At 40.6% G+C, this 12,463-nt stretch overlaps 1 protein-coding gene across 2 annotated transcripts in view; it reads right to left on the reverse strand.

Moving 5' to 3' along the window:
- Positions 1-10,359, reverse strand: part of LAMA4 (laminin, alpha 4) — a 124,769-nt gene extending 114,410 nt beyond the window's left edge. For both annotated transcript variants that reach the window (XM_004673783.2, XM_004673784.2), the window contains exons 1-2: positions 10,286-10,359; positions 9,811-10,154 (exon numbers count right to left, since the gene is read on the reverse strand). In XM_004673783.2, coding sequence (XP_004673840.1) covers positions 9,811-10,005 — 195 coding nt within the window. In that variant the 5' untranslated portion in view covers positions 10,006-10,154; positions 10,286-10,359. The remainder of the gene's footprint in view (positions 1-9,810; positions 10,155-10,285) is intronic.
- Between the last annotated feature and the right edge of the window lie 2,104 nt (positions 10,360-12,463).

Below are 12,463 nucleotides of genomic sequence, written 5' to 3' on the forward strand. Positions count from 1 at the left end.
ATATTTATATAATTATAATTATATTAAGAACACTTTCTTTTTTTGGAGGAACATTTCCCCCTGAATTCACCCAAAATTCAAGCCTACCTGCAGTTTAGGGGCAAGTACTTCTCACAGTGTAAGGTAGAGATCAGTAGCCTGGGGATCTGGTGAAAGTGCAGATGCAGGTTCAGGTGTGGCACCTGAGACTCTATCTGTGGCACTGATATTGCTGTCAGGTCCTATTTGGAACTGAGACAATTTAGAGCTGTCTTCCACCTGGGCAGAGCATCCCCACCCAGGGCTGGTTCCCTCTCTCCCACACAGTTCGATATATAAAATGGTACTTGGAAATACCTGCTTCCACATGCTGCCTCTGCCAAATCTAGAGCAGTTTCCCAATTAAGACTCATGTGACAACACTACTGTGTAGAACATAGAGCAGTGATGTCAGCTGGTGTTTACAACGAATCAATAGCCTGTCGCTGGCTTTCTCTCTATTTGGTACAGAGTGAAAGTACATTCTCCTCTCCGGACCCTCACGTGACCCTCAACTTCATGAGATGATGAAACATGAGTGTCCCTGAGTAGTTCATCACGTCCCTGACCTCATCCATTGACATACTCCTTGGTTCTCTGTATGAAGAGTCACATTTAAGGTCATCTTTGAGGGTCTACATAGGGGAGGTAGTAAGAGACAAGAACTGGTATGGGAGACCAATGACACTCACTGCACACACTTAGGGCTCAGTAGGTAATGCCACCTCCTAAGCCTTCTCTGTGTGTCACCTTGGAAAGGCTCGTGTCTGTGACTGGCTGGTGCCCTGCCCAGTAAGTCACCCTGGACAGTGACTTTCCTTAAAGTGGGAAGGAAACTAGGGCAGGTTTTTCATTAAAATGTCCCCACCACACCTCCCAGGACCTAGAGTTTCCCTAAGGCTCGGCTCTCCTAAATCTTGGGGTCCTCACAGAACTGCAATTGTGTCCTGGTTCCTAAGACCAGCTTCCCTAGAAGTAATCTTATTTTGTTGTTGTAATTAAGCTTTAAAAACTGAGAGCCAGAAGGTAAAGGGACTTTCCTAGCTTCCTTTAATCGTTGAGGGTAATCTGGTTGTTAGTATAATGATCAAGAACAAAAATATCTCCAGGCTCAGAGTTTAATGCTTATTCTGCCTTATACAATTCCAATAGGTCTCTCTTATTGGTAATTTTACTTAAGAGTAAACAGAAACAATGAAAGTGGGAGTGGCAAGAGGTTAAATCTCAATACAAAGAAACTATCTGCAGCCACTGCAGCAAGAGTTTGATCTTCAGCCAGGGAGCTGACCCTCACGGTACAGCAAACCTCTCCTATCTGGCCCACTGCTCCTCTCAGCAATCTTTTGTCAGTCAAGCCACCTGTTCTGTTCCCTACTCTGTCTCTGGTGAACACCCCCCCATCCTCCCCCCATACCTGAGGCCTGTACCCCAGCTCTGTATGCATTAAGTAAAATAAATCTTAAAAAATAAATAAATAAAAGGGTTGAATCACTAAAGTCCCAATTTAGATCTAACTAATTCTTATGATTCTTTTAATTTTAGAGGTCACATTAGGTAACAGAGTTATGTACCTGATAATTAACCACCCACTGCCTCTGCATTTAGATGCATTTCCCGTATGCAGAATAATATGCTGCAATAGAGACTTCTGGGCATGACTTAATGAATGGAATTTGAGGGTGTCTCTTGGCATTAATCATAACTGATATCAATTCCAAGGGGCCAATATAGAATGAGGCAATTATTCGCAAACTACAATGAAGCACAGCCCCATCTCCAGACATTCACACTGTTCAGTCTCCAAATAACAGCCATTTAGCACTTCACCTGCAATCTGGGGATTGACAGATTCGCAGATGACAGAACCACTCTGCTGTTCCCAGAACTCATGGCAGATCAGCAGGAAGAGAGATAACACTTAAAGCCTCTTAGCTTGTCAAATTTTATCACTGTTCATAAAGGGGAAGCGCAGGCACTGTGGCCATGAAGCTTGAAAGGCAATGTAGAAAAACTGCTATAGAAGGAGAGACTGGCCATGCTTTTAAGCCCTAGTCCTGATTTTGTGCTCTATGCTGTGGTTCTAGATGGTTCTACAACCTTAGCATCCCAAGATCTTAAGTACATTTTCCTACCTTCCTACCTTATGCATTCCTTTGGACTGACATATAGCTTTACAGAGCTGCTTAATTCGTTATTCCGTGTTGCAATTCACTTTGTAAACAAACAATGGAATTGCATCTAACAGTCATATTTGAGATATCTTTGATCTCTAGACTCCCTAGTTTATTTTTTTCTATCTAAAGGAGGGCATAATCTCAAAATAAATACTGACACCTGCAGTCTCCACTATGTTAACTGTAGTATACCACTATGTTAACTGTAGTATACAGCATGGATTACTGACCTAGTGTGCGAGAGACTTATGCTAATGCAGCTGTTAATATTATGGGATTTCTCTATCTCATCATTTCATGAAGTTATAAACACAGATTCTTTCATTCCATTCTTGTAAATATTATATCTCTACTTCTATCAAAACATTAACACACCAACTAAGAAAGTTCTGAAAATTAAAAAGGGGTCATACTGCCTATTACTTAAAGTACATCAACCCAGCTTTCCTCCTTTTTTAAAAAATGATTTATTCTTTCAGGTACTCTTTTTCTTTTTGTAGCGGATTTGGGCTTGGACATGGATATTTTCACACTACCATTCAGCCTTGGAATGCTGTTTTCCCAAGTTTCTTATGATAAAAAGATTCAGATTCAGAGCTGAACTTCTGGCAGCTGAATTTCATTAAGACTTTGATGGGAAACTTAAGTTGGAATTACAAACATCTGTGGTTAAACTTCCCTTTAGTAAACCATTTCCCAGAACTTAACTTTACCACACCAGGAGCAAAAAAGAAAAACAGTTGAAGAAAGAATGCTGCTCTTTGGCAAATTCAGGGGTAGATATTTAATTATTCTTCTATGTGGTCACTATATCTCATTGACTGAGAAGATTTAGCTATTTCATAGAACAAATAAGCAATTGTTTAGAAATGCTAAGTTTTAGAACTCAAAGCATGTACTAGCAATCTGATTTTAATGGTTCTAATTAATCAAATGTCTTGAAATTATGTCTGGCTATCATTATGTTTACATGATTACTTTGAACAAGGAAAAACATTAACAGAGGGGAGATCTGGCATTATTATATCTTCAAAAGATATGACAAGTCAGAATTAAGAATTTTGTAAAAGAAAAAAATATTATAATCGCTGTATATCAAAGATCTTGGGTTTTTTATTTAAATTTTGAGGGATTAATTTCTTTTAACTACCCAAATATTCTATTACTTGTGAATAGCTAAATTTAAGAAACATTGGAGTACAGAGATTTTAAAAATGAAGTATAGTCTTCTCTAATAATGTTGGATAGGCAGACAATTTTTTAAAAATAGAAGTTGAATCAAATTTACAGAAAAAATAAACATTTAGATAAACATAGGCTGATATTACAAATCTTAACCTGCAGATAAAACCTGACAGAAACAGTGGGGGTGGGGGGCAGGAGAGAGAAGGAGGGACAGAAGAGTGAGAAAACGGAAGGCTGATTCTGAGTTAGGCAGCTTATATCTATTACATTTAAATTTCATAACAATATTGCCAATTCTACAATTTTTATTCATTTTACAAGGAAGTGAGCTGAGGTTCCTAAAAATGAGTTAATTTGTCTGAAATTAGTGGTTGATCCATAGCACATCTGCCTGGACACATGCCCACATTTTGCCTTTGATGAAAGGTGAATTGCAAATAGTGTAAAACAGAGACTGCAAATAAACAGTCCTCAGGCTGAACCAGGCCATTAGATGTACTGAACACACAGGATGTTAAAACAAATTTGAGTCAGCAATTTCACTTAAGAATCCAGATTCTGGCTTCTTGTGACAAAACAGAAGAGCTGGCAATGCAGAGAGAAGGTTGGCCCTGGGGAAGAGGCCTCCCTTTCTCCTTCTGCTAGAGGCTCCACTGCTTGCAGGCTGTGATCTTTCACTGAGTTGGCTCTGCTGAGTGTGTGCTTGGTCTCCATAGGAATGAAAACGTTCTCTCTACCAATTTTGCTTCTCTGCAACCGAGAGCAGCGACTCAGATACCCACACAATGATCATAGCAGCACTATTCACAAAAGACAAAAGGTAGAAACAACTGAAGGTCCATCAGCAGACAAATGGGAAAACCAAGTGTCATCTACACTATAGTGGAATCTTATTCATCCTTAAAGCAGAATATAATTCAACATGCACTACGACATGGGGGAACCTTGAAGACATTGTACTAAGTGATACAACCGGACACAGAATGAAAAATATGATGATTCCACTCACGCCAGGTATATAGAACGCCAGGTATATAGAACGCACAAATCCAGAGAAACCAAGTAAAATGGTGATTTCCAGACCTGGAGGGAAGGGATATGGGAAGCTACAATATTATTTAATGAATATGGAGTTTCAGTTTGGAAAGAAGAAAAAGTTTTGAATAAGGAGGGTGATGATGGTTGTACAACAATGTCAGTGTACTTAATGCCACACTTAAACATATTAAAATAGTATATTTTACCCTTTGTACATCATATCACAATTGAATAAACTTTCTCTGATTAAATTACAGAGCTCTGGGGGTCCTCCCTGGTGGCACAGAGCACAGCACTACAAAGCTAAAGCCACTTCTGCATGAGTTCAATCCCCACCTCTCCAGGAGGTGACCACATGGTGCAGCAGACCTCTCCTGACCCGCCCGCTGCTCCCCTCAGCAGTGTACTTCGTCCATCTGCCTGTTCTGCTCCCCACTCTATCTCTGGTGAAGCCTCTCACTGCCCCTACACCTCTGGCCTATACCCTAGTTCTATATGCACAAATAAATAGATCTTTAAAAAAAAAAATACAGAGCTCTGAGATTATAGTAAATTAAATTTCTATTTATTTACCTGCAACTTTATAATGAATTATGTAGGATGGGCCAGGGATTCCTGTAGGTGATGCTGCTTTGGATTCCTGTGTATTAATCTCAATCAGGTGTTTCTAATATATACCATAGTGCCTGGTGGAAGAAATATACTAAAATACGTATATAAAACAGAAATGGTATCCAAAAGAGCTCTATAGTTAAAAATAATATCTCTTTTTGGGAGGCCAAGGGTTGTAATGGCAAAGGACAATGGAATTTGGAAATTTTGGGAAAAGTGTACTTACCATATCCAATAACAATTTGTTCATCTGTAAAATGGGTATAATTTTCACTGTTGAATATTAAAGAGAATAATAGATGTAGCTTCATCATAGGACATAATAGAAGTCAGTAAGCGTTCTTTTTTTTTTTTTTCCTATATGAGGAGTTTAAAAACTAGTTACTAGATTAGATGGAAAAGTAAAGTTTTTTTTTTTTGATTCTTTGGTAATTTTAGGCAATTTAGCCAGTTACCCAGTAAGCAATGCATAAGCAGCCTTTGAGTAGCATTTTATCTACCTTCATTTTAAGAAACTCCCAAAATTTCAGCAAAAATAGTTCTACTAACCTAACCAACTTTTCCTAAATATCCCTGCACAGTTCAACTTCTTTTAAAAGTTCCTTTTTAACTGTTATGACCAGGAAGGGGCTCTGAGGTCTGTACCTGCTTGCGAAAGGAGGTAATAACATTTCCAATCTCATTGAATTGTCACAAAGTTTAAAGAGAATAATTCATGGAGAGTGCTAACACTACTGACTGACATGCAGTAAACACTGACTGAATGTTAGCTCTAAGCCCTGCTATTATTCTTTCCACTATCACTACTATATTCCAGTCTTTCTAAAATAGTGTTTTCAAGGAACTTTTGGTATTTGTGAGTCTAGTGCAAGAGTAGTCCTTTTCCCACACTACCCCCACAGATTTAACTTGTAGTCACTCTTACAGAACATTCACCCACCCATCAGCTTTATTACAGTAGCGACACACATATTTTTCTTTCTTGAATTGCTTACTCTTTTTCCCGTGTCTTTCTGTCATTACTGGAGCTGGCTTTATTGCTCTGTACATGGTAAGGTTCTGAAGCGACTTATAGGGTGAATGGTAGGTGGACGAAACAACGTCTCTGTGTTAGGGTTCCATTCACCCAATCACACTGCTCCGCAGTAGTGTAATGACGCCCTGGGTCAGTGCATGGAGATCTTCATGTGAGCCCACAGGGACTTTTCTCAAAGTAAGAGGCTAGATAAGGAAAAGGACAACAGATAAAGAAATCTGAACTATCTTTTACTAAACATTCTGCAATCCTTCAGTGACCAGGAGCTTGTGTGTTAGGGTGGGCAAGCACATTATCAACAATGAAAAAAAAAATCTAGAGGAAAAGCTCAGAACTAGCTAGTTCATAGTGATTTTTTTAAAGCAAGTTGTTTTTCTAGTGTAGGATCCATGTTCACATGTGTTGTGTGTGTAGCACTGATTTTCTTGGAGGAAAGTGAATGGCAGCGACACCTAATCAGGTTACTAAGAGATAAATTACTGTTTTCCATTCTGTGTTCTTACTTAGTTAGTTCCCTAATGACCCACCCAAGACAGCCCTCCCTGCCTCCTACTCTGCCCTCCCAGCAGAGTTCTCTGTGCTCCTCTAGGGTCCCTGTGTGACTTCTTAGCAGCCAAGCAGCACCCACTGCTAACAGTGTTCTTGAGCTTACTTAACTTCTGCTTCCTTTTGATAACAGGGTTGTCTGTCTCTCCTCCCAAGGTCACGTTGATATCTTCTCTAGGTGGGGGAGGGGGTCATTTCCACCTCTGTCTCTGCACCCTCTCCCATTCTTTTGCATATGCATATCAGTGAGAGACTTTTTCTCATTTTACTTGTTATCATGTGTAGGATGAAATAAAGACTGTCTTTTCTAAATTGTGAAATGTTAGAATACTGAATAGACTTAAAGCTTCCTAGTGTCTCCAGTATCCACCTCCACCTCCGGAAAGATCACCACAAACGTCACAAGGATGGATTCAGTAAATTGCTTGTAAACAAGCAGAAGATGGGCAAATCCTTCCCATTAACACAGAGCACCCATGGGTGCTCCTTTTCAAATTCTTTGCAGCCTGGGGGAAGTTGGCTTGTAGAAGGAAAGGAGGGAACTTCCTTCTGGTCAGCTGAGCTCTTCCACCTTCTATTCATCACATATTTAATGTATTTGTTCCACGAACTCACACTGAGCACTACAGTGTTCTGGAGTTCATGTCATAGGTCCAACAGCCAGGGGTGGAGAGAGCACAGTAGCCCTGCTGTGGAAGAGCTTGGGAGAGTCTTAGGAAGGCCTTCAGCCAAGTCCCTCCCACTGCTCCCGGCTTGCCTTATATTTTTTTCCTTCCCTTTGAAGGAGAATTGAAGAATAACCATTCATATAAATCCAAACCAAATAAAAGGCATGTATTTTTAGAATAGCTTTCCATCCACATCTCAAACCTCCCACGAATAAAGTATTATGTGTGTTTGTGTTCTCTCTCACAAGATGTATATACAGTGCTCTGAACCAACTCAGGGGAGGGGTGTACCATGTCATTAAATCTCCACAAAGGTCTGGTTTAAGGTCTCCTTCCTGGCTGTAAAGGCACTGGCACTGCTGTGGGCCCGCAGGGTAACTGGGGGTGTTATATGAGACTATGCTGTGGACATCATTACCTTAATCCTACCCTTTTGACGTCATATTCTTTGACCCTCCTGGAATGTAATAGCGTCTTTCTATTCCTTAAACCAAAAACCTCGACTGGCATTCTGACCCTATTAGATACTGCCACTGTGATAAATTTAACTTACTATAGGACATTCTTTCTGGTTGGAAGGATATAGACAGAGATATAGCAGCCTTAAGTAAAATAGCACCATAAAAGTATAGTTCTGAGAAGTATTCCCTAATAGGAGTTTCTTTTAGGCCAGTCAACTAGATATTTTATAGTAATATTAATATCACTTAGGATGGAACATTTGTACTATGTCAGGCATTGTGCTAAGTACTCTATCTAGATTTTTTTAAAAATCTATTTTAATCACAGTAATTATATCAAGTATGTACTACACATCAAGTAACTTCTTTAAGCCATTGTTTATCTGAAATTTGGGTAAGTTTAAACTTGGGGTCCTCTGACCCCATCTAAGTACTCTGCTTGCCATCCTTCCATTATTTCTCTGAAAATTTGATTATATAAGAAATTGTCAGGGTCTCCTATAATAGATTAAGTTTCCCTACAAATCAAATACTTCTTTTCTCCCTTTTCATGGGATGAAAGTTAAAAAGTTATGTGTGTACATGTTTTTAGAATCAGTAAATAAAAATACTACTTAATAAGTTGAATGTCAGATAGACAATAAATATATTTGTAGTATAAATGCATCCCATGCAACATCTGAGATATAGTCAAAATTTTATTTGTTGTTAATCTGAAATTAAAATTAATTGGGCATTTGTATTTGATCAGATCACCCTACCTTTAAATCAGTAACTTCGTTCAGGGACTTTCCATGCTTAAGGCAACAGGTGGAGATAATGCACCCTGGGGGATAAGTCCAAGCTTCTATAGAAGCAGTGTCTGGAGTGTCTTCTGGATCAGCTTCTCCCCATTACTAGGTACTATAGGGCTGACCAGAAGGCAGCTCTCCTCTTTCTCATGAAGGGTACATTCTGCATTTCTTATATCAGAATGGGAGGTTGGTCTATTTTGGCCCTACCCACTTTTTCCTTTTGGAGGGCACAGGTAGGAAAAAGACCTATCTGGAGAAAGACCACCTTTGTTATCCTTACATTATCAGTAATAATGAATGACTATGGTTATACCACCATTAGAAGAATTAACAATAAGTAATCATTTCAGTGTTAGAAATGATGCCAAAACACACTACTGCTTTTGTCCTATAGTTCTGTAACCATAGCTGTAGTGTGTGTGTGTGTGTGTGTGTGTTTAGGTCAGTTGCTCCTTCCTTTCCCATGAACTTAGGAGACTTCATTTTCCTCCTACTTAGCATCTCCCACGCACTGGACATGCTGTTGTCATTTTCAGCTCATGGGGCTCTTAAATCACTTACTTTAGATTTATCCTCCATAACCCTATTTCCACACTTCGGTTAAGCTTTCAACACAAAAACTATTGTAAAGTAGTCAAACTGCAACTCCGAATAAAAGTATCAATAGCATATCCAGGTCATTTTTTACTTTTTGGACGAGGGGCTTGACTTTCTCATTTCTTGTTTCTAGAATATAAAGATTCGTGCCTATTGAAGATAGCTGCTCTGCAGCTTCTAACATCTTCTTTCCAGGCCCATGGCTGGCACTCCCACCTTTATGCTCTCCTATGGGTAAGAACTTTAATTTGGGACAAAAGGACTGGTCCTGCTTTGTTGTTCCTGCTGTCCTAGCGTCCCAGACACTTAGGAAGTCAGTGACAGCGCGCACACACAGTGCTGTGGCTTGACAAAAATAACTCTTCTGAGACACGCGAGTGGCCAAAGTCACAGGTGTGGAGCAGCCCCAGTTGAGCACAGGGACTGACAAGCTGAGGCAGGGCACGTGCATTCTGCCAAGCTCCAAGTGACAAGTTCCAAAGCCTGCACTCTCTCAGCTCACAAGGACCGAATCCAAGTTGCAAAGTAAAACTATTTTAGGCTTCTGGACAGACCTAGTTAGGTAAAACTCTCCAAGAGGGGAGGAAGGTGAGGGGAGAAGGGCGAGAGGGACCCGAGCATGACACATTCAGCCCTGGGGACTAAGGTGCCCCCGAAGGGTGACAATGGCAGACACAGTACCTCAGCGGTCGGCAGCAGGTTTCCGGGAGCGGTGTGGGGCTCGCTGGTCTCGGATGGGTCTTGTCTGTCTACGGCTGAGCTCCCTTCAATGTCAAAAGGAAAAGCGTTTTCGTCCCCAGATGCCGAGCCTGAGCAGACAGCGCCCCAGAGGAGCCCCAGAGGCAGAAGTGAGCTCCAGACCGAGCTCCGAGCCATCTCTCGGCTGAAAGGCTCTTCCAGGCGTTCGGTCACGGTTCGTCCTCTTCGGCACCCCCAGTGGTGCGGCTGTGCTTGGGTTATTTCACCTTCTCTGAGTCTGCTATATCCAGATGTGGGAAGGAGGGGTTCCAGGAAGCCCAGAGCAACTTAGCGTGAAAAAGGGAGAGTGAGAGTTAGCGAGTCTCTCTCCCTTCCTCCCGCCCTCTCTCTCTCCCTCCCTTCCTCCCTCCCTCCCTCTCTCCTCTTTCTCTCCAAAGGCTCGGGCTCAAGAACTTACAGATGGTTGGAGCTTAAAGCAAATCATCAAAGGCAGAAAGGATTCGGTGAGCCCGCGAGCGAACCTGGTTATTACCCTTTTCCCTTTCCCGGCGGGTCTGCACTGCTCTGGCTTCATTCCCACACCCATCTCGCCACTCCCCTTTTACCTTCCACTTCCAGCCCCTCCCAGTTCAACTCTGTGGCGCTAGAGGCAGGGTTGGCTTTTTATGTTGGGCACCCCTCTCCTTTGAGTCGGGAACTCCTCCAAGGACCCCAGATGAATATTCGACTTTTGTGATTGCTTCCCCACAGCTCTTATTTATTTAGCAAAGGTGTCAGATGATGTCTTATCTTATTAATGTAGATCTTTTCTGTGGCCCTGGTTAGTTTCAGGAAAGTGGGTGGAAAAGGGATTCTAGGGGTTGGGGCCAGAGCTAGGTGCTCTCAGCTAGGTGCTCTTGGGAGGCAGAGGGAGAACTCAGTGGGAGAGCACCCACTTTCACAAGCCAAGTTTCTCACTCTCTAGCCATGGGCGCCTGCCCCCCTGTGTTAATATCATCCTTTGAGACTGGTTGGTCATCTCTCTTCCTGTCCACAGTCCTCACCCAGAGAGTCTGGGAGAAGAATATCTTTCACTACAGTTATGGAAAATGACTTCATTACTCAAACGCATGAACTTTTATTTACAAAGGACATCTTGTTTTCATCCTAAAGAGGTGCTTTGTAAGGGACCCGGAACAAGGCTTGCAGTGTGTGAGCATGTCCAATATACTGCCCACAGCCCCGACCTCTTCCTCTTAGCCTGTAATTTCATGCCTACTACATCTGTCTGAGTCATGTAACCTTTCCAACACTTTGGGGCAAAGTTGGGCTACAACTGTGCTGGGGTGCTCTAGTACATAGGGGAGCTGCAAATGATAAGTACTCTGCTTCAGTTTTGTTATGGAGCTTTTAATATGCCCGCTAGCTAGACCTAAACATAGCATAAAAAAGGACTAAATGAGACAATCATAAAGCTAAATTGTTAACTCTATTTTATAGGCTACATCATTCTATCTAAAGATAAACAAAATGACCATTATTTACACCTACTATACTTATGTTCCATACCTTATATATGTTATTTTGAGCCAGACAGATTTCCTACAAAATAGAATCCTTTCCTTTTGGCAGAAGAAGAAAGGGAAATTCCCAGAGACTGAGATGTTGTTTGCTCAATGTCACACAGTAGGTAGAAAGCAGAGATGATTTTTGAATCTGTATCTTGCTGATCCCAAAAAACTAACTTCATTACTCAAACCTCATCATATAAAGCCATAAATTTGGAGACTATAGAGATGGCACTTCTATTTTTTTTAGTAGCTTTTGTGTGTCCAAAAACTTTTGTAAATGATCACATTTAATTTCCCCTTCACTATAATCAAATGGGATCGTTATTGTTACATACATTTGCTAATAGACAAGTGAGAGAAGTACTAGTGGGGCTCGGGTAAATCTGATGTTCAGTTTGTTGATTTTAAAATATAAAATGGTATGTATGATTCAAAAGGCCAAAGCTGGAAAAAGAAAAGGTTCTCATATAGTCCAAAGTATAATATTTTCCTTTTAAGAAATAAAAGGTTTTACAATGAACAATTTAGCTAAATTATGATAATTTTATTCCATGTAAATAAGTTGGATCACTATATTAAGTGGTAGAATTTAAAAATATATGTGTGCTTAGTTTGGTTGGTTTTTGGAGACACTTACATGGGGATACAAAATTGCCAAACTCTGAAGAGCAAACGATGATGACTGACTATCCTGCTTGACTCTTCCTTTGAAAGAACTTGAAGAAGTAATAACTACTACTACTAATCATTATTATTTTAATAATTGCATACATCATATTGTCCTTCAGATGTAGAACTTTTCAGTGCACAAAAATTGGCCATATTTGTTTTTTGAAGTGGTACATCTTGACCTTCATGAACTGTCAATCACACACCTTTTATTTGATCCAGTACCTCAAGGGATGTTCAGGTTCTATGAAGGGACTGAGCAGCGGGGGAGGGGAGAGGAGGGAGAAGGATGTAATTGTTTAAGTCCTTTGGATTTTTAATTTTCAATTAAATATATGCTTCTAAATCTTCCTTCTTATTGTCTTTCTCCAGATACTATTATTACTTTTAAGGAAAGAGAGCATAATACATGGGAT

The sequence above is a fragment of the Condylura cristata genome, unplaced genomic scaffold, assembly GCF_000260355.1.
Source record: "Condylura cristata isolate star-nosed mole 26May11 unplaced genomic scaffold, ConCri1.0 scaffold00001, whole genome shotgun sequence".
NCBI classification, from domain to species: Eukaryota; Metazoa; Chordata; class Mammalia; order Eulipotyphla; family Talpidae; genus Condylura; species Condylura cristata.